Genomic DNA, 26,515 nt, shown 5'->3' on the forward strand with positions numbered 1-26,515 from the left:
CTTCGGAGATATGTAAGCGTGGATTTTCACTTTTCTGCTATGAACTGATAGAACCAACTCTGTGCTGATAAAAGTATTAGATTGAACATTTCTTCTGAAAGGACCAGTTTATTTTTGATAATGTATAAAATGGTTTTATAAACAATTAAGTGGTGTTGAAAAAGTTGGTCTGAGCTCTTGAAACAAGTGTATATCATGATTTAAAAATGTATTTCAAAGCAGATAAGCATTTTTTCTTTATAGGGCAGTGAAATGATCCTTTCACTGTTAGTTCTGTTCTGTGTTTAGCAACACCTTTGTAACGTGTTTCAGACATAATGCACTTAGCTTATCTATTAAGAGAACACTTATTCTCAGAAGATGTGGCTTCATTTATCTTCAATTTATGCCATATTGTGCTAATCACCTTGACCTTTTACGCTTCTCTTGTAGCAATTCACAATATAAACACCTGTTTAAGAGGCTTAACTTTCCATCTCTGAATTCCTACAGATGAAAGGACAAAAATTCCTCATTTGGGCACAAAATTGTGACAATTTTGGTTATTACCCTGTCTGCCTAAAGTGAATGTGCCATGCAGCCATCCTGTGCTTCCAAAGGCAGCTGTCTCTTGGGCCAAATGTACACCAGTAAGGGATACAGAATCCTAGATCGGGCAAATGCTGCTCTGGTGATTGCTCTCCTCCCTTTATGCTTTTAAATTTGCCAAATAGGGAGTAGCAAGAGGTGCCTAAGAAATTAGTCAGTATTGAAAGTGAGCAAATACAGGTGCTTGGAAAACCTAAACCTAACTCCTTGAAAGCAAAATCCTGCGAGGTCTGTGTCATAGAAGTAGTTGGCTCATTTCCGCTTTTCAAAAGTGCGAAGAGAAAATTTTAAATTGGAAATGGCTGAGAGACAAACAGTAAGATACCTTGGTGAAGCTGTAGATTGAGATGAAGGGCGGGGGCGGGAGGCAGGATCTGATACCTTGATATCAAAGTCAGAGAAGCACAGATCGTTTTGTTAGCCATAGAAAAGTTTGATTATCCTCCTGTACGCAAAAGTTCCATTATGTGGTAAATTATCATTACCTGAGTACTTGTGTTATTTTCCATTTCCAGCTAGTCCAAGCAGCCGATTTCACTGGACTAGCTCTTTAAATAAGATTAACACGTTTTTTAAAAACAAGGTACTTCATGATGTCATACGGCATTTCTTGTGAATGTTGTCACATGTTGGGCCACGTGGATTACACCGACAAGCTAAGCTAAACTGACCATTGAATAGTTCGGCTAGTGTGCAGTGCTGATTTTGTGCTTCTGCCTGATAATTCTTAGAAACAGTTTGTTGACAGTGTAGCTATTAATGTGGTTGAATTCTATTTCTGTGTTGTGTGCCTCAAACTAATAAAGCATATCACACATCTTTACTTGTGGTTTGATCTTAAAAAAGGGTTTTCATGGTATAACTAGTTTCTAGTTTTCTGCCTTGCAGACCACTGTGCTGGTAATCTGTCTCTATGAATTAATGTTCCTAAAATGTAGTAACTAAAAAATAAAAAAGAGGTGGACTTTTCTTTTATATTTAAACATCAGTTTGTCCTCAGATTATGTTCTTAGAATAATTCTGTATATATTTTGCAATATGGTTTTGTGTGTAATTTTGACTGTACATTTTGCACTGATTGAAATTCTGTATTCTAAGTATAATTTGTGAGTACCAGAGATCTATAACTAGAATTTATGTCTGTGACAAATATAATTGGTAATTTCTGTTACACCCTGGATGAGTCTGTGTGTGTTGGTTAACATTTTCTTGTTACAAATGGTGAAAGGTGTTTCTGCAAAGAGCAAACAAACTTGCTTTGTTTCACTCATTCTCCAGACACTGCTTGATTGAGCACAGTTCAAGTGTCCAAGAATACCTAGTGCTCAACATAACACGAGAACGGCCATAGAGGGTCAGATCAATGGTCCATCTAGCCTAGTGTCCTGTCTACCAACAGTGGCCAGTGCCAGGTGCTTCAGAGGGAATGAACAGAAGAGGCAAATATTGAGCGAACCATCCTCTGTCGTTCACTCCCAGCTTCTGGCAGTCAGAGGCTAGGGACACCTAGAGGATGGGGTTACATCCCTGAGCATCTTGGCTAAAAGCCATTGATGGACCTATCCTCCATGAACTTACCTAATGTGCCATCATTATGGCTACTGTTTTCTGATGCTGCACTACTGGCTTCTTTCCTGAATTTCTGAAAAATAATCGCTCTCTTTTCTGTATTGCAGATCATGGTGTTTGATAACTGATCACCTGAGTATTTAGCTAGTTTCCAATTTTTCTCTGCAACTTAGACATTGCTGTTTTGTTGTATTTTATCCTACACCATATCTCTTGTGCCAGCTTCTTAAAAATGTTTAGCTGCTTTTGTCTTTATTTGTTAGCACACTTGATGGTATTTTGGGGTTTTTTTTAACCTTGTGTTTTTCCCTTGTGGATAATTTTAACAATGGTCCAGATTTTCAAAGTTCGGTTCACACAATTGCTTTAGGTAGTTACACTTAGCTTGAAAAATCTTGTACCGTATTTTCAAACTCATCCCTTTTGTTGACACAAGATTAAGTGATGCTTCTTTTTGGAAGGAGTTTTTACTTGCATATTATGGTGTATCCCCAGCTTTGATCATACTTTTTACGCGTAAGATAACGTGTGTCCAGAACCTCATTGAATCTGAATGTCAATGAGATCATTGGTGGTTGTAGTAGTTTAAGTCGATTTTAAAATCTTAAACCTTTGACAAATGACTCTCAAGTGGGAGAACCAAGGTTGGGAGTGGAGGGAGGGAATATCAAGACAGCATTACTGTAGTTGCATATGGCTTTGTTTTTGGCTATTGATTTATTTGCAAGATAAAATATTTGTCACTTAGAACATATTGATAGACTTTGCTGTCTAGTTTATTTGGCCATTTAGGATTGCTGCCCTCTTGCCTTCAGACTTAATTAGAGCAATACCCCAATATATAGATTCTTCACACAATTATAGCTTGCAGCACTTGTGATGCTGCTGCTGCGGATTTTTCAGTTTTAAACGTTTCCACGGTTCTACCACATTTGATTTGGTGACATGTAAATCCTTCATTGTTTTAAAGGACTTGCACTTCAAAATGACAAGACTTTAAAACCTTGGATTGACAATATTTTCTATAGATACTTCCTCGTGACTAGGGCCCTACCAAATTCATGGTCCATTTTGGTCATTTTCACGCTCATAGGATTTTAAAAATCGTAAAATTCATGTTTTCAGCTATTTAAATCTGAAATGTCACGGTGTTGTAATTGTAGGGGTCCTGATCCGTAAAGGAGTTGTTGGGGGCGGGTCGCAAGGTTATTGTAGAGGGTGTTGCGGTATTGCTACCCTTACTTCTGTGCTGCTGCCGGCGGCGGCGCTGCCTTCAGAGCTGGGCAGCTGGAGAGCGGTGGCTGCTGGCTGGGAACCCAGATCTGAAGGCAGAGCCGCCGCCAGCAGCAGCACAGAAGTAAGGATGGCATGATATGGTATTACCACCCTTACTTCTGCACTACTGCTGGCGGGGTGCCGCCTTCAGAGCTGGGTGCCCAGCCAATCACTGTTGCTCTCTGGCCACCCAGCTCTGAAGGCAGCACAGAAGTAAGGGTGGCAACACCACAACCCCCCTAAAATAACCTTGTGACCTCCCTGCAACTCCCTTTTGGGTCAAGACCCCCAATTTGAGAAACACTGGTCTCCCCCATGAAATCTGTATAGTACAGGGTAAAAGCACACACAAGTCCAGATTTCACAGTCCGTGACGCGTTTTTCATGGCCTTGAATTTGTAGACAATGCTATTATGTATCAAAATATGTCAAGGTTTGTTATGAAAGCTTGTAATGTCCTGAACTTGCTGGTCATTAGGAGATGTGTGTACAGGTTCTGGGTGTGCAGGGATGTGTGTGTAGAGCATTGTCATTGTAACTACAGTGCAACTGCACCATCCCCTCACAGCAGCGGGGGAGACAATCAGGCAGGGGTGTTTCCCTAGCATCTAACATTGTCCAGCCAGGACATGACAATGTCGGACCATCACAGTTAATGGGCAAACATTGAAACAACTTGAACTGGAAAACAAACCCCCTGTGTGGAAAACGCCCTGCTCTGTGTAACCATGAATTGCCAGAGTCTGAGAAAAAGGGGAAAAAACCCTCTTAACGAGGAAGGGATTTGAAAGGTATCCAGAAACTGAGGGCCAGCATCTCAGTGGGGTGCTCTCTGTGAAACACTGGATCCTCTTTAGGGAAACGGGCACGCTGGGAACAACCTGTCCAAAGGCAATAGGTCACTTGTATTAGACGAGGGAATTTAGCTAATGGGGACGTATAAAGCCTGAGCTCGTGTCTTCGTTTATTTTCTGTGCACTTTGCCTGTGTTTGCTTTTCCTTGTTGTTTCATCTTTGAATCAATGATTTTGTTTTGTTCATATACACCTCAAGCAGCTTCTCTGTTGTGCAAACTGGAGTGCGGGCACCAAAGTGAACTGCTAACCTGGGATGGGTTTCACGCCTTTGGCGGTGACAAACCAGAGGGAAAAGTCAGAGTGTCTGGTAGTGAGGAACACGGGGAGCTGGATTTGGGGGCACTTGGGACTGGAAGGGATTGTTGAGCTCACCCTGCAAGAAGTAACAAGGCTGGTGGAAGTCCTGCTTGCAGGGTGGGTACTGGTGTCGGAGCACTGAACCACAGCAGCACGGCTTTAAGACATCCAAGATGGTGACAGAATCCCTCACGGGCCAGGGTGATCCCCAAAACGTTATTTCGGAGCAATAGGTAAGTAAATAACAGAGAAAAGGCAGTTCTCATTGACTAGGAACTACTACTCATAGAGTGTATGAATTGAAGGGAATTGTGCCAGGCTTTGTGCCACAGACTGGGGTGTGAGCAGTCCGGCCTACTGGTTAGAACAACAGCAATCCATCCTAGTGGTCGGAGTTGGAATCGAGATCGAAGAGTCAGAGCCGGTGTCAGGAACCTGGAGTCAGAAACAAAGCAGGGATCAAGCGGACTGAAGCAAGGCTGGGAAGAAGCCAGGGAAAGGGGCAATCACAGCATTGGGCAACCACTGGCCAAGTGCTACTGCTGGACTTAAGAGCAGTCGGGGCAATGCCGCTCAACCAATCCAGTGATCTGCCAGTTAGGTCTTTCAGCTGGTTACTTGATCCCAGGCCCAGCTGCAGGTCCTCAGGCCTGACACTTTGTTTTACAGATAAATGACCACCCTTGAGTAGTTCTTTCGGCAGGGTGTGCTCCCTAGGAAGCTATGGGGACTGATGGCTTAGGTTTGCACTAATGTCCTGCTAACAGACCGTTGTGATGTTCATAAAAACAATCACACGACCAACACCATGGCCCTGTCCCACATTTAGAATGTTCACATCTACCGTTTAAACAGGCCAAATGCATCCTTGATTGGCTTGGGTCACACTTTCACATCGGGAAGTTAGAAAGTGCAAAAGCCACCTGTCTGCTCTTGCTATTCTTCTATAAAACACTCTACGGAAATCAAGCGGACGCTTTCTGGCTCAGTCTAATGCAGGCTCACAGGCCGCAGTGTGACGGCTGATTCTGGATACACCGGCTAGCACTGCATTTCTCCCCACTGCCGCAACCAGTTGAAGTCAGGTGTCTACCTGGGATTAATTTGCCATCATTTGAGAGACAGCCTGAAATGCATGTTTTGCACACTATACTCATTATACATCTCTAGTGTAACAAAATTATTCTGATTAGTTCATTTTGTGCACCCTCACATGGATAAAATACATATAAGTGGTGCCAAAGTTGTCATTTTTAAAAAGCACCATTTATTAAACTGGACAGTTTGCAGCGATACAAAACAATCACGTACCAAGAGCATTTTGATCAGGATTGAGGAACGGCTGACAAGTTTGTCATACTTTATTAGGCATTTAGTGCCACAGTTGCCGAGTTGACAAACTAAAGTCTGCTTGTCAGATAACTTCACAGTCTGTTCTTCTGAAGCACTTTAAATTTATCTCCTTGAATCTTCATCTGTTATCCGCTTAAGCCTCTACTTTAGACAATTCCTCCCCTTCATTCTGTGAATTTTAGAGTCTAATGGGAATCTAAGGCTTTGTCTAGGTTAGCACTTTTGTCGGCAAAATTTTTGTCACTCGGGGGTGTGAAAAAACACCTCCCTGATGGACATAAGTTTCATCGACAAAAGCACGGATGTGGACAGTGGTATTTCGGTGGGAGAGCGTCTCCCGCCGACGTAGCTACCACTGCTCATTGGGGGTGGTTTAATTATGCCAGCAGGAGAGGTGGGTCCTGCTGGCATAGAGCGGCTACACAGGAGACCTTACAGCGGCGTGGTTGCAGTGGTACAGTTGTGCTGCTGTAAGATCTGCAGTGTAGACAGTCTAGTGGGTAGCTGTACAAACTAACAAATGGTGATCAACTACTAAGAGAGATTGTGAAGGTGACCAGTGCACCTGGTCCTCAACGAGTGTCAGTGTCGCCTAAATCCTCCAATGAATCTCAGGCTTGATCAGCTCACACACTGAACTACACTGGACTGCCTGAAGTGTGACCCTCACTCACAGACTGTAGCCCACCAGGAAGAAACTCAACTGCAGATGCAGTCAGATTTCTCTTGACAGCACATGCCTTCAATTCAGGAAGGCAGGAAGAAAGACTGAGTTGCAAATGTGTTTGATCTAGTTTGCAGTGTACTGAGAGTGAAATAATTCACGCTTTTGAACAATTCGCTCCCTACGGTAGGGGAAAGGGCTGTACACAATCTGCAGTGCTAAAACTCACTTAATACTAAGTCCTGAAGGACCTCAAGTCCCTTCTTCCTGTAAGTGGACTGGAGAGCAGGACAAACTGATTCGAATAGTTGCAAGTGTCATTTACAGCTCTTTATCCAGTAGCTTTTTACAAGCACCATCGCAGATGGCATGTTAGCACTGAAAGGCCATATGTGGGAACAAGTATCCCGACTTGGACAGTTTAACTCCTTGCCAAAGAACTGCACTGCAGTGTTGCTGTGGAGGTATCTTGGATACCAACCATTTTGCTTGCTGTTCGCTGCAGAGAAGTAGGAATCCGTTTTCTGTTCACCGCAGTCATTGCAGTCATTTAGTTTATAAATCACAGATGTCTCCTGGCTCCTCTGGACCCCTCCTCCCAGGGCCTGGCAGCGTGGATCCAGCAGTCGCCTGGTTGCTATTGGCTGGGTTCCCCTTTGGCTGTTCTCTTACCGTTAATGAGGACCGTGCAGGGAGTTAATGCTGCTTGAAGCTACTCCTCTGCTCCTGCCCATCATTTCTACTCTGAGGATCACCTCTCCTGGTTGTGGGGAGAGCGAGGCGGGGTCTTAAAGGCAGCAGGCCCTCTTTCTATGCAGGTATGAGAACATCTGTGCATGGCTCTTGGGAGACAACCCAAACGTCACTTTAAGATACCCCTGCTGCCTCCTAGAAGGAATCTGAAATGTCTTGCCTCTGTTCTAATGTGTGTGTGTGTGTGTGTGTGTGTGTGTGTGTGTGTTACAGCCAACACACCACGTAGCTCGTTCCCAAGAGGCTGCAGTTTTACGGCAAGTGAAAGTTTCCCCAACCACTTCTTAGCAGTTTCCAAAGTGCAAATAGTGCCTGGGTTGTAGAAAGCTATAACGGAGAGATGGCAGGGGGCAGGGACGGAGCCATTAGTGTCCCTTGGACAGCTACTTGTGGACTCGGTAGAACTGGTCAGGAATTGTCCGCCAGAACAGGGTTGCAAATGCTGATTTGTCTAGCCCAAAATGTTTCACAGACACGTGGCAGGTTCAGTTAACGTTCATCACAGCACAGGTGCAGTTTGGAACGAAACCTCCCTGGTTCCCTGACGGCTCACCCGGCAGGCTGCTCGACATCCAGAGCGTCCAGGGTCTGCAGCTGCAAGGCTGCACCAGAGTTGGGGACTGTAGGGCCTGCAAACTCCCTGCTGCTGGGCTGGGAGCTTGGTGGCCCTGAGACCCACGCCTGGGCTTGGGCTTGCGAGGCTTCCAACTTCCTCCCTGGAGCTGGGAGCCCTAGGGTTGGGCTTGCAGGGGCCACGCCCTGCGGCCCCAGAAGTGCAGACCCTGCAAAGCCAGGCAGCTGCTGAGTAAAACTGACATGATTTCACGGCTGCTGGTTGATGGTGGGCAGCTGCGAAACTGACGTCAATCATGTTAATTTCACTCAGCAGCTGACCAGGCCTGAGGAGTATATTTCCTCTTGGAAACACCTCCTGTCCCTAGTCCCACAATGAAAATTCCTAGGAATTTCCTCTCCCCTGGAAAGGCTGAAAATGTTAAGTTTTGTTTCAAATTGGACTGAGCCCCATGCTGGAAATGTCAATTTCCCACGGCTGGAGTTTTAGTCCTTGGGCCCCAATCATTCCCGGCAGCACCTGCAGGTCTGTTACACCTCCCTGCACTAGCCCGGGACACCGTGCATTAGTCTAGGCCCCCGAGGGGTGAATCGCCCCCGTGTTACCATTACTGGCCTCCAGCAGGTTCCCATTGAGGATTGGCCTTTGCCCCTGTCTGGGGTTCTTAGGTGTGTCCTGGGCAGCACCTGCTGCGGGAAGGAGCTAAACCATCATTTTCCTGCCATGTCCAACAGTGCTAGTGCCTCACCTTTAACCTCACCCTCTCCTGGGCAGTGAGCACAGGCCTGCTCCAGGGTCAGCGGGTTCCTTTGCTTATTAAATGGTAACGATTAGAAATGGGTCAAGGGTTTGTGTTAAGGCAGAAGTAGCAACAGGCTAGAAATGAATTCCGCATCGCTGTCCGTACGGCAGGTGAGTGGGTGGAGGGAGGGTGTTATAAAACCCAGTCTCGTAATCTGCGCTGGCTCTTAATCTCTCCTTCGGGGGGGTCAATTCTCCTTTACATTTGGTGCTTAAATATCAGGGCTTCCCCTCGTGTGTCTACAGGTAAAGATGCTGCAGGTGATTTTAGAAGCGTGTGCTGTGCCCACCATGGGGGCTTACAGAACATTGAACAAACCAGCAGCAGGCAAAGATAAAACCCACCTGCCCAGTTTTTACCACCCCCATCCCTTGAAGAAAGGTCACCCCAGCCATCAGAGTTGCCATACTGATCAGAACCGTGGTCCTTCGAGGCCAGTGTTCTGTCTCTAGCAGTGGGCAGCACCAGATTCCTCAGAGGAAGATGCAGGGTAGGTACGGACAAACTGCCCCCCCCCCGATTATCTCACCCCAACCTCTAGTACTTAAACAATGGCCTTAAGTCCTGAAACATGAGGTTTATCTCCATTGCAATACTTCAGCATTACTATTGCAACTGAATATTCTTATCTCTGTAGATGTCCAATCCATCTTTGGTTCTTTTAATCACTTTAGCAAGATCCAAATAGCACAAATACCTCTCCCTTGAATCTTGTCCTAAAAGTCCAGCTCGGGCTCTGGTGGAGAACCGCAAGACCAGACGACGTTCCAGCCCCTCTGTCGTCAAACTTGGAGTAGCACTTGTATTGTGGTAGCACCTATAAGATCCATACCAGGCTCAGGGCCCCAGCATGCGAGCTGAATGCACAGGTGTGACTGGCCTTTTCCCACAGAGATTAGTCTGTTTTCCCCAGCGTGCTAGTGTACAGTTGTAAGTAAGACATTTTAGGCTTCAGGAGCTGTTGCTTCGGTTCCAATTTTGTTGATTGAGGCGGCATTCGATGCTTCGGCACGGAGTCTCTTGTAGTCGGTGTGGAAGAAGATGACATAGAAGCAGGCTACAACACTGCATGCTCCAGCCATCACCAGTGTGGAAACTATATACAAAGAAATAACCACATTAGAAAGTGAATGCCCACTTCAAACTCTTTCTGCTCTGGATCTAGGTGGTGGTTTTCCAGAAGAGATGCAGAATCAAGTCCTCAACTATATCATCTAAAATCCTATGACACCAACAGTATAGGAATGCTAAGTCCCATATCTTGCTCAAATTTACAAGTGGGTAAGATTCTCCTTCCCATTTTCAGAAAGTCTTCACCTCCCCTGTCAACACTGTTGATACAGAAAGGTTTGTGCCTTCCACCCCAGAGACAGCTGCATTTCAGTAGTGGGTGAGTCATCCATACACACACACAATACAGTGCTTTGCGATTCTTCTGGATGTTGGCATATAATACACCATATTAAGGTGCTCTCCCTTCTAATTTGGACCTTCATAATTCTATCTCCCATGTATAGGTTCTGTAACTATGTGAGCCTTCCAGTATAACTGCCTTTCCACAAGGTGCGCATAGCATATTTTACAATGGGGAAAGCCTGGAAAATGTTCAAAATGCAATAGCCACATTTCAGATGATTTTAAAACCTTGGACTGGATCCTAAACAACTCCCTGTTCTTATAACTCTTTTTTAAAGGTAATTTCCCGGTTCATTTTTTAGACGTAAAACATTCTATGCTGTGTGTAACATCCCCATCGTGAGGGTAATTAACCATTGGAACAACTTTCACCAAAGCCTCGACGTTTCGTTTGTGAAATCTGACAATATCCAGTGCCTAATTCCCTTCCATTTGGAAATGCATAACTTTTAAGATGGGGTGTTAAGATGTGGACCTAGCATATGCCTCCATCATCTCATGCCTTGCTCTGGAAGCATCACATGGGGAAGGTGCTAGTCATCTCCTGTACAGTATGTGGGGGTGGGGGGCGGACAACCGGGGTGGGGCATGATTCTTCCGACCACCACCAGGACCCAGCACTTGGTGCCAGTAACCCCACTTCCTCTCTCTCTAGGATAACTGCTTTCTTCTGTTACCTGCTAAGGCAATACGTTCGGTAGTTCTGGCAGCAGAATTTTGTGCTGAAGATTCCGGGGTCCAACTCTGCTCTCAGATTCAAGAGATCCCTGCGATCGGCTAGTCTAACTTCCTGCTGCCATAGAACTTCCACAAAATGATGAAGCTACTCGAGCGGAGCTTTTAGAAAAACATCTCGTCTTGATTCAAAAATTGCCAGTGAGAGAGAATCCACCATGACCCTCAGTAAGTTATTCCAGTGGTTAATTACCCTCCTGATGGGGATGTTTGTGTGTGTTACAATCATGACTGGTGTGGAGAAAGTAAATAAGGAAGTGTTATTTACTCCTTCTCATAACACAAGAACTAGGGGTCACCAAATGAAATTAATAGGCAGCAGGTTTCAGACAAACAAAAGGAAGTATTTCTTCACACAACGCACAGTCAACCTGTGGAACTCTTTGCCAGAGGATGTTGTGAAGGCCAAGACTATATCAGGGTTAAAAAAAGAACTAGATAAGTTAATGGAGGATAGGTCCATCAATGGCTATTAGCCAGGATGGGCAGGAATGCAAAACTGCTGCACTTCGTAGAATGTTTACTTTTAAAAAATAAATTAGGAAATTGCATTAGAAAAACTGTTATAAGAAAGGAGTTGATTAGGGTGTGTTTAAAGCACTAAAAAATTAGGAAATGCCAGAATCAAGGTTGCCTGTGCAACCTTAATTCTGCCCCTTGTGTGTATGCATTATGATAGTCTAATTACATGATCACACTTTTTCCCACAGGACCCCTGCCTCATTCAGTGCACAGGATGAATACCCAATGGGCAGAATTAAGGTTACACAGGCAATTAAATCTAGCGTTCCCCACCTTTGGCCTGCTTGACTTTGCAACCCAAACACTCCTGTAATGCAGGAGTACTTGTGGCACCTTAGAGACTAACAAATTTATTAGAGCATAAGCTTTCGTGGGCTACAACCCACTTCTTCGGATGCATATAGAGTGAAACACATTGAGGAGATATATATACACACATACAGAGAGCATGAACAGGTGGGAGTTGTCTTACCAACTCTTGTACTTACAAGGGGAGATAGATTCAATTAAATAAAATTAAATTAAATAGGGATTGGGAATGGCTGAGCCCATTACAAACATTGAATCTATCTCCCCTTGTAAGTACTCTCACACTTGCTTCTTATCAAACTGTCTGTACTGGGCTATCTTGATTATCACTTCAAAAGTTTTTTTTCTCTTACTTAATTGGCCTCTCAGAGTTGGTAGACAACTCCCACCTGTTCATGCTCTCTGTATGTGTGTATATATATCTCCTCAATGCGTTTCACTCTATATGTATCCGAAGAAGTGGGTTGTAGCCCACGAAAGCTTATGCTCTAATAAATTTGTTAGTCTCTAAGGTGCCACAAGTCCTCCTGTTCTTTTTGCGGATACAGACTAACACGGCTGCTACTCTGAATCCTGTAATGCAGTTTGTTCTATAACACAAAGGGACAGTTTCCGGGCTATACAGGCCAACTATGCTTTCAGCTAAATGCACTTTGTAGCTATCAGCCATATGCCCAACTTTCACCTCAGGAAGGCGATGCTGGGATGGAAGAACAAAATCTATTCATTTGTCAGTCGGCAGCCATTTTGAGGAAGACTAGAGCTAGCTTGTGCCCTGGCACACTGGTGAAAAACTAGAGGAATTCCAAAGGGATTCATCTGTCTGTACAGCAATGGATTAGAGAGCAGAGGGGCACAATGCAAGGAATGAAAAATACCCAGTGCACAGCTGGAGGGCACTCTGGAATGGTTCCTACCTCCATCACAGCCAAACCAGTTTTCATTGAGACATAACTGCCCATTATGCTGAATATAGCATAAGTGTCAAGGAATGGTGTGTGTGTGTGTGTGTGTGTGTGTGTGTGTGTGTGTGTGTGTGTGTGTGTGGAATGTTGTAGAAAAACTGTATCTCGCCGCAGAAAGACCTGGGCATATGCATTGTTTCTAACTGATCACAAGAGACCTAGCTCAGGGTGCACGTGCAAATCATCTCTTTGGGATCTCCTGACCAGCTCGGCCCCCACCCCACAAAAATGACCATTAAACACGCTGTCTAAAATGGATTGGCCCTGGAAACAAAATGACCGTATTGCCCTTAGGAGGCTGCCACACTGAGAAAATACTTACCTGCTTTTTCTGCAGCGCCTCCCGCCTGTATAAAAGCTCTGGGATCGACTGGGCTCAGGCGTTCTCAGCATGAAATCTCCCTTTGCACTAACATGAATGGACTGATACATTGCAGGGCAGAGATGGAACAGCAACGACTCTTTTACTGGGCGCATTAGATTTGAGGAGACGCCATTCACTTGTGAACAAAAGACCCGGATGATTTTATTGTCTGCTCTGGGGTTAACCCTAGTTTGTGTCATCGCTGTAGGACTGCTGGCAGGTCCAGTATCTGCTTCAGGTTTTCCTTCTCCCGGCCTGTCTACTTCTAGCTGGTGAGGGACACTAGGGTCCCACATGTTTCTTTATGAAGTTGTCATGACAAGCCATGCAGCTGCAGCACTGGGGGACGTGGAGTTTATCTATCCTAGTAGATTATGAAGACTGAGTTAGTGGCACACTGGGAACAGCATCAGCTAAAGGGGTTGCAGGGCTAAGGTTTCATAGAGCTCACCCCCCATTGCAGCATGGCAGACTACACCGCCATCGCTCTTCTTCCCAGGAAGCTCCCTCAGCTACTGTTGCTAAGGGCATGGCTACACTTGCGAGTTAGAGCACATTAAAGCAGCCCTGTGCGCTCTAACTCACGACCCGACCACACTGGCAAGGCACGTAGAGCGCTCTGACTCTGTGGCTACAGCGCTCCTGGTAATCCACCTCGGCGAGAGGCATAACACTTGGTGCGCCCTGGCTGGAGCGCCACGGTGCCAGTGTGGACGCCCTGCTCTGTTAATGCGCTCTGATCGGCCTCCAGAAGTGTCCCAGAATGCCTGTTCTAGCCACTCTGGTCATCACTTTGAACTCTACTGCCCTGCCCTGAAGTGACCAACCGTCAGACCCATCCTTTAAATTCTCTGGGAATTTTGAAAATCCCCTTCCTGTTTGCTCAGCCAGGCATGGAGTGCTCTCAGCGCATCTTTCCAGGTGACCATGCCTCCACCCGCCAGGCGATCCCAGTATGGAGCAATGGCGAGGTGCTGGACCTCATCAGTGTTTGGGGGGAGGAAGCTGTCCAGTCCCAGCTGCGCTCCAGCCGTAGGAATTACGATACCTTCGGGCAGATATCAAGGGACATGATGGAAAGGGGCGCACTGCAGTGCAGGGTTAAAGTGAAGGAGCTGTGGAATGCCTACCGCAAAGCCTGCGAGGCAAACAGCCACTCCAGTGCTGCCCCCATGACCTGCCGTTTCTACAAAGAGCTGGACACGATACTGGGGGGCGACCCCACCTCCACTCCGAGTACCACCATGGACACTTCAGAGCCCAGTTCAACAAGGCAGGAGGAGGAGGAGGAAAGCGGGAGCGAGGGTGCTGAGGAGGAGGGAGACACCCCGGCATCCCTAGACGCATGTAGCCAGGAGCTGTTCTCAAGCCAGGAGGAAGGTAGCCAGTGGCTGGTGCTTGGGGAAGGACAAACACCAGAGGGAGGTTCCCGGTAAGTGGCTATTATTTTGGGAAGGAAGTTATTCGGGGCGAGGAGGGTTAGGGCTGCATGCATGCTTAGATGCGGAATAGGGTGTTGATGTGCTCTCTCACATCGTGGTAATCGGCCTCAGTGAGCTCTTCAAAGGTCTCATCCAGAACTTGGGCAATGTGCTTGCGCAGGTTCCTTGCGAGAGCCACTGTGCTCCTTGTCCCACTCAGGCTAACATGTCCGCGCCACAGGCAAGCTGCATATGGGCCAGGGCAGAAGCCGCACTGTAGTAGAAGACCCTCCCTTGCTTCCCAGGTCACCCTCAGCAGCGAGATATCTTCCAGGACCAACTCCTGTGGAAAATGTGGGGAGAGTGTTCAGTATAGGGGCCCCCTGCAGCTGTTGGCTCTCCCCAAGGCACAGAAACGCAGAGGACAAGTACAGCCGTGAAACAATCAGTCCCCATTGCCCCTGTGCTTACTCACCATTTTGGGGCTCCTGTGGGTTATGTGCGCTCGCTTTGGGACGGGCAAATTCTGCTATTGTGTAGACTGTGCTTGTCTATAAGTATGGGCAAATTATTGCTCTGCTTTCAGCATCAAATTGCTCCCTCAAGGCATCCCTAATCCTTGCAGCCCCGCGCTGGGCCCCTCTAATAGCCCTGCTCTCTGGCTGTTCAAATTCAGCCTCCAGGTGTTGAACCTCCGAGTTCCATGCCTGAGTGAAGCTTTCACCCTTCCCTTCACAAATGTTATGGAGGGTACAGCACGCGGATATAACCATGGGAATGCTGTTATCGGCCAGCGGCCCTTTAAACAGCCAAAAGCACGCTCCACAGTCATTCTGCACCGACTCAGCCTGTTGTTGAACCGCTCCTTGCTGCTGTCAAGGCTCCCGGTGTAGGGTTTCATGAGCCACAGCATTAAAGGGTAAGTGGGGTCTCCAAGGATCACAATGGGCATTTCGACTTCCCCTACGGTGATCTTCTGGTCTGGGGAAAAAGTCCTGGCTTGCAGCTTCCTGAACAGGCCAGTGTTCCGAAAGATGCGTGCGTCATGCACCTTTCCGGGCCAGCCTGCATTAATGTCAATGAAACGCTTCTCAGTGATCCACAAGCGCCTGGAGAACCATAGAGAAATACCCCTTCTGATTTATGTACTCAGAGGCTCGGTGGGCTGGTGCCAGAATTGGAATATGCGTCCCATCTATCGCCCCTCCGCAGTTAGGGAAACTCATTTGTGCAAAGCCAGCCACAATGTCACGCACATTACCCAGAGTCATGGTTCTTCTGAGCAGGATGCGATTAATGGCCCTGCACACTTGCATCAACACGATTCCAACGGTCGACTTTCCCACTCCAAACTGGTTAGCGACTGATCGGTAGCTGTCTGGAGTTGCCAGCTTCCAGATTGCAATAGCCACCTGCTTCTCCACCATCAGGGCAGCTCTCAATCTCGTATCCTTGCGCCGCAGGGTGGGGGCGAGCTCATCACACAGTCCCATGAAAGGGGCTTTTCTCATCCGAAAGTTCTGCAGCCACTGCTCGTCATCCCAGACTTGCAGGACGATGTGATCCCACCACTCAGTGCTTATTTCCCAAGCCCGAAAGCGGCGTTCCACAGTGGTGAGCATGTCCGTGAATGCCACAAGCAATCTCGTGTCGTATGCATTACTTGAGTCGATATCCTCATCGGAGTCCTCACTATCAGTTTGGATCTTAAGGAGTAACTCGACTGCCAAACGTGACGTGCTGGCGAGACTCGTTAGCATATTTCTCAGCACTTCGGGATCCATTCCCGCAGACCGAAAGGGAAGACAGAGTGCGCAGCACAAAACGTTGAAAGATGGCACCAAATGTGGACGGAAGCACAGGGATTGCTGGGATGTGAACCGATGCATCATGGGGCGTTGGGACAGGACCCAGAATGCTCCACACCTCCTGCCCCCTTCCCACAAGCCACAGCGCCAGAATGGGAAGAGGTGCTCTGTGGGATAGCTGCCCATAATGCACCGCTCCCAATGCCACTGCAAGTGCCAGAAATGTGGCCACGCCAGTGAGCTGTCAGCTGTCAGTGTGGACAGACTGCAGCGCTTTCCCTCCTGCACTGTCCGAAGGCTGGTTTAACTCAAAGCGCTCTACATCTGCAAGTGTAGCCATGCCCTAATAGCGTGTCAGCTAGCTCCTGTTCTGACTGCCCATGGTCAGCCCATCTCGTCCCCTTGCCACTCCTCACTCCACTATTCCAGCTTCCCTGCTCCCCCACCCCCGGAACTTCATCCCTCACCACTAGTTTGTTCACCTTTCCTGATTGTTATGAATTCTGGAAAAAAGGGGTCAATCTTTAAATGCATTCTTTTGGGAATCTGCAAAGTGACTGAATACAGTGTCAGAAGCTGGGGATGGGTCACAGGGGATGGGTCACTTGATGATTACCTGTTCTGGCACTGGCCACTGTCAGAAGACCGGATACTGGGCTAGATGGACATTTGTCTGACCCAGTATGGCCGTTCTTATGTTCAATAATTGGCTTGAACATAACCAGAGCTTCTCTCCCCCCTGACCCCATTCTGGAGTGTCCAGATCTCATGAACGTCTTATTTTTACTAGCTCAGTCAAAAACAAACCTGCATTTTTGGAAATCTGAAGTTGAATCTGGGTGCTAATCCAAATGGAAGGTAGGGATGGTCACCCATCTCTCCATTACATACAGTGCAGAGCTGTTTTAACTGCAAAGATTAACAAGGACAAGGGAACTCTGAGCTGGTAGAAAATTTCCACATGAAGTTGTTCCAAAAATAGCCTTTTTTAAAAGAAGTTCCATGAAAATGTGATGACTTTTTTTTTTAAAATGTTTTTAATTAAATTGCCAAAACTTCAAGTTTTGGAGTAATTGAAATTTCAATAAATCAACAGTTAAACGTCAGTAAGACAAACCGGGTCTGTTCTGAACGTTGCCAAATGGAAAGAGCTTCAGAATTTCTCCATCATGTTTATATTTCAGCCAGCTCTAGTCCAAACTATTTAAGTAGACTGGAGATTCATTGGAGGTGACATCTGCCTTGCTCAGATGCTTTCACCAGCACAATTGCTGCAGTGAACAAGTGGGCAGTTGCTGCTTGGTCTTGCATAGGTAGCCATTAGCCTTGAGACTGGCATGTTTATGTTCTGCTCTGCATCCAAATAATGCAACATCTAAAGCTTTCTAAACTTGAGCAGATTAAAGGTATGTTGACGCTGCAGTAAAACAAGTGTTAACTTCTATAATAATTATAATAATTATAATTAATGGAGATATCCCATCTCCTAGAACTGGAAGGGACCTTGAAAGGTCATCAAGTCCAGCCCCCTGCCTTCACTAGCAGGACCAAGTACTGATTTTGCCCCAGATCCCCAAGTGGCCCCCTCAAGGATTGAACTCACAACCCTGGGTTTAGCAGGCCAATGCTCAAACCACTGAGCTATCCCTTCCTTCTGTTAGCTGACTCAGGTTCAAATAGAAATGAAGACACAGCAACTGGGTTTTAGCTTGGGTTAGCACATCAAGTTAAAGCCTACAGGGTTGGACGCAAGCTACTAACCCAAAGCAAGAGCCAAATTGCCATGTCTTCGCTGTGATTTTACTTGATGTGCTTCCTTGGGCGACTCTTGCTCCGTTTACCTGGGGCGATATCACCTGCTGTGCCATATTTCAGCGGTGGTGTGAAAATTCTTTGAACATAATGCATCATGTTCTGTAACACTTAATTAATGCTGGACACTGCCAGGGACTCGTCAGAATTGCAGTGTCATTTCAATGCTAAGTTGAGTGTTTTGTACTCATTGAATTGCAAGGGAAAGTTGCGCTGTATCTATCAGAAACAGTCCTCCTTCCTGCCAGCTAGTCAAGGGTCTGACTTTCATCCTCAGGTTAATTATTTAATTCCCCTCTGCCATAGAAAGGTTCAATTGTAATATTTGCCTGTTCTCGCCTGCTCACATGTAAATGAGGTTTCAGAAAATCTCCACCGTGCTTCTACTCGGGAGAATGTGGAGGTGGATGCTACCCCTAGAGTCAGACCAGATGCAACTTTTAAACGGATTAAATGTTTAATAATTGATCCTTTTCGCTGGACCAATTTTCCCTCCCTGACAGCAGCCGCTGCAGTTTCTTCTATACTTTGGTCCATGAATTCAGCTTCCACCCTTTTGACGGGAAGTAGCAGGATATTTTGGCCTCACTCGACTGACAGGTAGTTTCATTAACTTAATGAAGTGGTTTTCAAACTTGGGAGTACACAAGCTTTTGTCAGGGAGTATGCAAGAAAAATCTTCTAATGGTGGACTTATCCCTTAAAGACCTTCCCTCCCCCCCCCCCCCCCCCTATTTTCATAGGTATATTATGACTCTATCATAGATAGGGGTACGCGGTAGACTGTATTATTTGTTAGGGGGGTTGAAAACCACTGCATTACAGAATTTTCAGGCCATTGCTACAGCTGATCACTGATGGATCCTGGGGATGTTCACAATGGCTAGGAATTCAGGGGTGGGCTGTGTTAAAGCAATAGCCAGCATGCGATTTGCTTTCAGAACTCTTGACACTCCTTTCCGAATCAGACCAATGAAGACACACTGACCAGTGCTCTCAGGATCAGCAAGAGTGTCTTGGCAAATCAGAAAGTCTGGCAACCTGTTGGTAGTGCTACTTGTACAGAATAGAGTATCACTGATCCTTGCACGTTGGTCCTTTGGGCCCCTGGGGAAGCAGCACTTGCTGGAGCACAGGACCCTATCAATTGTATTGAACGTTTCTAGTTCAAGGTAACCAATCTCAAGGAAGTCAGTGGGAATGGGATCCTCAGCCATTGGGCAGTCACGCTACGTATTTAGCTGCCTTCATTTGCACTCAAGGACTGAACTCTAGGCATGCATTGCATTGCTCACAGTATCCCCAGTGCTGCCTCCATTGCTGTCCCCCCGACTCTACCATGTTACGGCTGTGTTGTATTGCCCGGTTTTGTAGTGCCTGGTCTTGCTGCCTTGTCAAGTTGTGCAACTGCATCGTCCTGCTGGAGATCCCGTGAAACATGCGGTGTTTGGAGACATGCACGCACTGCAAGCCAGTTACATTAAACTCCAAAAAGGGGTCAGGCTTCTCCAGGGTGGGTGGAAGAGATCCTTTTAAATTGGATTATTTAGCAGCATTATTGGCATCCGAGGTGGCTTTTCATTCCACTCTCCCACCCGTAAAGTGCTGTCAAAGCAATGACAGCAGGGAAAGCACCAACAGGTGGGGTGTGAGGAATAGCTGCTGGCTCCCAGTCGGCCAGCACAGCATCAGCCCAAGGGATGGTAATGAAGCACATTCCACCAGGAATCCATTCTGTGGCACAGTAAAGAACTCTGGTCATAGACTGTGTGGGGATCGGATAGGACACCCCTCAGTTATACACATCAATACGTTTTAAGAAAAGGGGGCACTTACCTGTCCAGTCTAATGCTCCACCTTCCTCAATGTCACAGGTGGAGAATGGAGCTGCGGAAATCTGCACCGTGAGGGCTTGCAATAGCAGCATTAGGATCACTCCTTGGATCTGACTGCACAGAGAGAAACCATCATTGAGCTAATCTCCTAGTCTGGATTCATCAGTCCCATAGCCAAACCAGGGCCACCCCTCGGACAGATGGAGTCTCTCCTTGCACAGCTAGCTTCTCATCTGTAAGCGGGGACAGGGACTTTACGATTAATTCTCCAAGGGCCTTTTATCCTCTTGTCTTGTATGATGTAGATACGCTACCCAAAGGCAGTTACTAGGTTAAGCCTTTGTTTCGTGTGTAGACAAGAATACAATTAACAAACATCCAGTAATGTAGCACTTTTGAAAATTGTATACACAGATGTACAATAGCCAGCGACCACGAGCACTTAACCAAGCACACAAGCCTACGCGAATGGCAGTGCTTCTAGTGTGTGGAGGATTGCATCCCAGAGATGTGCACTAGAGTATGAATAACAGGATGCTACGGCTACCACCACACCGCCTGTCAAACCACACCCTTTTGGACTGTTAAGAGTGATGGTTGGCCAGTGGTAGAGCCTTAAAATTCTCTTCCTCACTGCTCCAGTTAGCAGAAAAAACCTTGCTGCCACCCTGCTTATCTTGGAGTGGGGCCATAACAAACCACACGACCAATCAAACAGAGAAGCCAATTGTGACAAGGTCTGGTAATCCCTGCTTTAGACTCTGCAGGGTGCCCAGTGTTTATTGTTTTCCTGAATCTTTCTCCTGGCCCATGGGCCAGTGCACCCCTAGTTAGAGCACAGAGCAGTAATGTCAGAATCTCCATTGTAAATTTAGCACTACTGCATCCCGTTAAAGGAGAACCTATCTCTAAAGCACGTTGCCCAAGGCACCGCCAGGCGACTGTAGAAGGAAGTGTTCCAATCCCATTAGCTGAACGAACAGGTATCTAAGCCAGTGGAAGACCAAGTGTGATTGACCTGCGACGGATGCTACCATACTTCTGTCTGTCCCAGAGGAGCATTTTGACCAAATCTGGGCCAGTGGGAGAGCAGTATGCAACATCGTCTATGCTTCACCTTGAAGTTCTCCCCACTGCTTAGGGACCTTCTGTTTTTTTTTGCTGGGGACATAGGTTTTCATAGCTCCATAGATTTCAAGGCCAGAAGTGGTTGTCTAGTCTGACCTCCTGCATGACAGGCCAGAGAACTTCCCCAAAATAATTCCTAGAGCAGCGTTTTTTAAAAGAACATACAGTCCTGATTTTAAAAGGGTCAGTGATGGAGAATCTACCACGACCCTTGGTAAATTGTTCCAAACTGTTACAAATGTAGGACATATTTCCAGTCTGAATTTGTCTAGCTTCCACTTCCAGCCATTGGGTCGTGTTAGGCCTTTCCCTGCTAGACGGCGAGAGGTAGAACATGATCCAGTGGCTGGAAGCTGCAGCATGGGGCAGCATGGTCTCTACAGGTTTCAAAGCTAGCTGTTAAGAGAGGCTGTCTCCCAACGTCACACAGAGTGGGATGTATCCTGGGCTCCCATTTGACTTTCTCTTGGTCCCCTCCCATACACCAATCCCACAGCTCTCTTTACGTCGAGCTAGTTTTCTTTTGCAGCGACTCCTTTGAATAGCTCCCTCCGGCGACATGAAACGATCACTGCCAGTGGCAGTGAATCAGCTGTACAGCATCACCCAGCATTCACAGGACGGCTGGTATCCTTTTACCTTCCCCCTCAGCCCACGTACTGACAGCTGGCTGCTACCAGCACTGACGTCCCTAATTGCCGTAGGTAGCGGAGGTAGAAGAAACATAGCGCTCCGCTGTTCTTTATCTGCAAGACGCTGCTGTCCGTGGCTGAGCTACATTCCAGCCGAGTCTGACTTGGCGACTTACCTTGAAACAAAAATGAGGCCTGTGGATGTTCCCTCTCCCACTGGGTAGGAGCATTCCACCGCTAGCTCCATAGCAACAGGGTAGATAGAAAATCCAAAGAACCCAAACAGCGAGCTGATCAGAGCCAGTGGAACGGCCTGGTTCCTGAACCGAGACATCTGCAGGGAGAGAGAGAGAGAGAGAGAGTGGCCAGGCATTACATCAGCACAGCAGCCTGGCAAGTCTGCAGGGTGCTTCGAGTCGACATCAGGCAGTCACCAATATGAAGTCCATGGTATTTACCATTGCGGTTGGAGGCCTCCCCACCTTCTGTAAAGCTCTCAAATGTGACCTATTTGCATGGAACTGCGTGTTAGGGGATGGAGACGTTCGTTTTCTTGTGTGCTTGGCCCCAGCAACTCCTACTGACTTCAGTGGGACTGGGGCAGGTGTGTGTGTGTGTGTGTGTGGAGGGGAAATCAGCACTTTGGAAAGCCAGGCTTTTGTTTCATGCAGAGGCAATGCCCCAGCGGGGGCTCAGTTTGGCCTCCAGAGAGGTGGGAGCTCAGAAAACTCCCAGTGTTTAAGTTCAGTTTCTTTATGTCTGTGTCCCTGGGGCATCTGCAAAACCCCCAAACCAATTGCATCGACTGTCCTGATGAATTCGGTGTGGACCAAGCTCACCCCGGGTCAGAGCTAGTGGTGAAAAGCCGAGCCCAGTCCAGCCCCGGAAAGAAGAGCTAAATTGGTAAGTCAGGCGGTTCCAGGGGCGAGGTCCTTCTCTCCTCTCCGCACAGTTGTACGTATGGTCTTGTGCGCTACCTGGGATAAAAGCCATCAAGACTCATGTGTCAGGGCCTAAACTGATCTCTAGCTGAGTTCAGGAGATGACTTCTCCTAACCCTGGCCTCTGTGGGATAGGCTGCCCAATTAGATGCATTACACGGAGTTACCTGCCTTCCTTGGCCATCTGGTATTGGCCACTGTCAGAGCCAGCAGGCAGGATTAGGTGTTTAATGATACTTAGCAATTCAAATGCTTTATGCTCCCAAGGCACTGCCCCAATGTTAATTCATGCTTACAACATTCCTGGGAATTAAATAAATTAACCCCATTGCTCCAGATTGAAAGAAGATGAGGCAACTGTTCCAAGGTTGCGCAGTGAGTTAGTGGCAGATGCTGGAAATGGTGTTCATTGAAATGCCCCAATCCGCGGGGAACAATCCCCCAAGTTATACTGTAACAAAGAACCCCAAACCTCATAAACAGCATCATCGTCAGTGAAAGCAATCTAGTAGCAGATTCTGGTGGCACCTTAAAGACTAACAGATTTATTTGGGCATAAGCTTTCATGGGTAAAAAAACTCACTTCTTCAGATGCATGGAGTGAAAATTACAGATGCAGGCATTATATAATGAAGAGAAGGGAGTTACCTCACAAGTGGAGAACCAGTGTTGACAGGGCCAATTCGATCAGGGTGGATGTGGTCCACTCCCAATAATTGATGAGGAGGTGTCAATTCCAGGAGAGGCAAAGCTGCTTTTGTAATGAGCCAGCCACTCCCAGTCCCTATTCAAGCCCAAATTAATGGTGTTAAACTTGCAAATCTGTTAGTCGTTAAGGTGCCACCGGACTCCCTGTTGTTTTTGTGGATACAGACTAGCACGGCTACCCCCTGATACTAGTAGCGGATTGAAGTCACAGTCTCTACGCAAAAAAATAAATGACGTCAGGAATCATAACAGTCAAAAACCAGTAGGAGAACACTTCAACCTCTCTGGTCACTCAGTAACAGACTTAAAGGTGGCAATCTTGCAACAGAAAAGCTTCAAAAACAGACTCCAACGAGAAACTGCTGAACTTGAATTAATATGCAAACTAGGTACCATCAATTTAGGCTTGAATGGAGACTGGGAATGGCTGAGCCATTACACACATTGAATCTATTTCCCCATGTTAAGTATCCTCACACCTTCTTGTCAAACTGTCTGAAATGGGCCATCTTGATTATCACTACAAAAGTTTCTTTTTCTCCTGCTGATAATTGCTCGTCTTAATTAATTAGCCTCTTAGAGTTGGTATGGCAACTCCCATCTTTTCATGCTCTCTGTATGTATATATATCTCCTTACTATATGTTCCATTCTATGCATCTGATGAAGTGGGCTGTAGTCCACGAAAGCTTATGCTCAAATAAATGTGTTAGTCTCGAAGGTGCCACAAGTACTCCTGTTCTTTTTTTGGAGTTACTGAATGTTTTATCAGACAGCTGAAGAAATGGGCTTTAATTTCATCTTCGCAGACCAGATGAAGTGCGACGCAGAACTTACGACTGCAAATGCGATGCTGGCTAGCGCAGTCAGGCAGAAACAGACCTTGGTGGATTCTATAAATTTTCTGGTCTTGTCGACGTACAGTCCCAGAAGGAAAGCGCCAAGTAACCCAAACACCGTGAACAACGCACCATTCAGGCCTGCAAAGAACTACAGGGGAAGATAAATGAGTGTCTGAGAAACTAGAATTAGGAGGTGAGAGTTTGTTACATTACTGATATTTAACTACACGGACAGGTTTATGAACAGTAGGTTGTAGGCCACCATAGTCTATTTAACATGCTTTTCCATTGTAGCCATCACAATATTCAAAACCTCCCCAGGACACGCATTTAGAATAGCAAGCAATTGACCCGGGTGATGACAGTCCCAAAAGGTGTCCAGAGGAAGAGTTCAGATCCCATAGAGACGGGAGTGGTGTAAGACCATACGCAGATAAAAGCAGACTGGGTCAGTGCACCTATGCTGGTCATTTTAACAGGATATACATGGAACAGTGGAGCTGATTTTCCCCCAAAGCAAACAACTGTTACTCTTAAGCAGTCCCCATGTACCATTGCTTTCTAAGTGAATGTGGTAGGAGCCTCTTTAAGTGGTAGTTGTGTACCTCAAAGGGCAAAAACCCATTTTTGATATTACTCTGTTTTTAATAGAGAGCGACTTGAATGGCAAAGTTTCATGAATACAGAGAACCACGTGCAGTGGTACCCATGTGTTTGGTGTGCTCCTCAACCTTATCTCCCTTCGGATTTTCCTCATCTCATTCCTCTTGTGCTTTGTCGTGACTTGCCTAGCCACGCAGAACACCATTGTTTATTCTCCGTCTGGCCGCCTCAGCCAGCAGGGCCCAGTATGGCCTTCCATGCACAGCCTCCCGAACTCCCCTTTGAACACGCCTGGAATTGAGGGAGAAGAATTCAGAGCTCACATCCTCCTCCCATTGCCCTGGGTTTACCTACTGCAATGGAGGGAGCACAGATGAGTTTTGCTGTGACCATGCTGTGTTGGAGACTGCATGCCACACAAACTGATGCTGGAGACCAATGCAAGGGTGAGCCACAAGAGAGGGCCTTGGGGGAGATGTTTATTGGAGAGTATAAATGTAGCCGAGAGGTGACCACCTCTGCTTATGTGCATTTGGCTAAGGACACATACGGCAATGAAATAACCCAGTCCACCTTGCTTTGAGTTTCCAGTTCCCTCTCACCTCTGTCTGAGCCTCTGCCCCATATTTGTACATTGGGAGAGGTGCATAAGGGACTTCATTTAGCTGCATTTAACTCCTATAAAATCTATTAAAAGCCTTTATTTTACCAAGTAAAATCCAGCAAGAGAAGAGTTTCATTCACAAATGGTGACCCAGCCAAGGATACGAATTAAACGTCAGATAACGTATCGTATTGAAAGACTGATGATGTACCAGACTAGTATGCTAGTTAGCATATCTCAAATACTGATAACCTAGTTTAGACAAGTGCACCGCATCAAGTGGCTTCATCTTGTTTTGATCACTGTAATTAGTGGAGGTTCATTTCAATCGTATAACAAATAATGCTTAAGATGCAAAAAGGCCTTACATTTGAATACCCCCTTACACACAGGATCTGTTCCAGAAGAGCCGAAAAGCAGGTGAACATCCCAATCCCTGCTCCAAAACAGACCATCAGGATGACGTATGGTTTATTTCTCAGAAGCTGCAAAGTTCAGAACGTAGGTTTAAAAAAAAAGGTTCAAGTTACTTGGGCAGCAAATCTCAGCACCCGCCCACCTGCTGGCCTGCCCACAACAACAGGATCGCTGAGGGTGACAATGACACCACACAGGCCAGGCAGTATGTACACTTGGTCCTGCCTCAGCGTAGGGGGCTGGACTTGGTGACCTCTCAAGGATGCTATGTTTGATTCCGGGGTTTACCTCTCTGCACTGTAGGACACTTACCATTTTCAAGCCTTTGAAAAATGGCTGCGAGGTAGAATGAGTGGCGCTTGCTGATGGTGGAGTTGGAGGGACCTTGTCGTGAACACCAACCGTGGCTAGGATGCAGGCTGTAACTGCAGGGATGGCGTACAGTCCAAGCTATGAAACCCAAAGCAAAGACACGTAACCAGGTTGCCCGACTCCAATGCTACTGAATATATAAACCCAAATGACACTGCATACTAATTAATCAGCTTTCGCTTACCATCAGTGGTATATCTTTTTCTTCAGACACAAGTGTAGGGGACAGCAAGTTAGCGAGAAGAATTCCCAAAGGATTAGCTAGATTGAAATAAAAAAGACAATGTTTTTCTATACAAATTGAGAGAATGTTACACATTTACCAAAATGTCACGAGACATCCATTTCAC

General features: G+C 46.6%; 1 protein-coding gene across 1 annotated transcript in view; it reads right to left on the bottom strand.

The window, feature by feature from the left end:
* Nucleotides 1-8,978: 8,978 nt before the first annotated feature.
* The window catches only part of LOC112120192 (solute carrier family 49 member A3), a 33,586-nt gene continuing 16,049 nt past the window's right edge, over nt 8,979-26,515 (bottom strand). The window contains exons 4-10 of the mRNA XM_026663327.2: nt 26,350-26,426; nt 26,106-26,243; nt 25,745-25,861; nt 24,165-24,317; nt 21,856-22,013; nt 19,921-20,033; nt 8,979-9,828 (exon numbers count right to left, since the gene is read on the bottom strand). Coding sequence (XP_026519112.1) covers nt 9,677-9,828; nt 19,921-20,033; nt 21,856-22,013; nt 24,165-24,317; nt 25,745-25,861; nt 26,106-26,243; nt 26,350-26,426 — 908 coding nt within the window. The 3' untranslated portion in view covers nt 8,979-9,676. The remainder of the gene's footprint in view (nt 9,829-19,920; nt 20,034-21,855; nt 22,014-24,164; nt 24,318-25,744; nt 25,862-26,105; nt 26,244-26,349; nt 26,427-26,515) is intronic.

Source organism: Terrapene carolina, unplaced genomic scaffold (assembly GCF_002925995.2).
Source record: "Terrapene carolina triunguis isolate 2854851 unplaced genomic scaffold, T_m_triunguis-2.0 Scaffold33356, whole genome shotgun sequence".
Lineage (NCBI taxonomy): Eukaryota > Metazoa > Chordata > Testudines > Emydidae > Terrapene > Terrapene triunguis.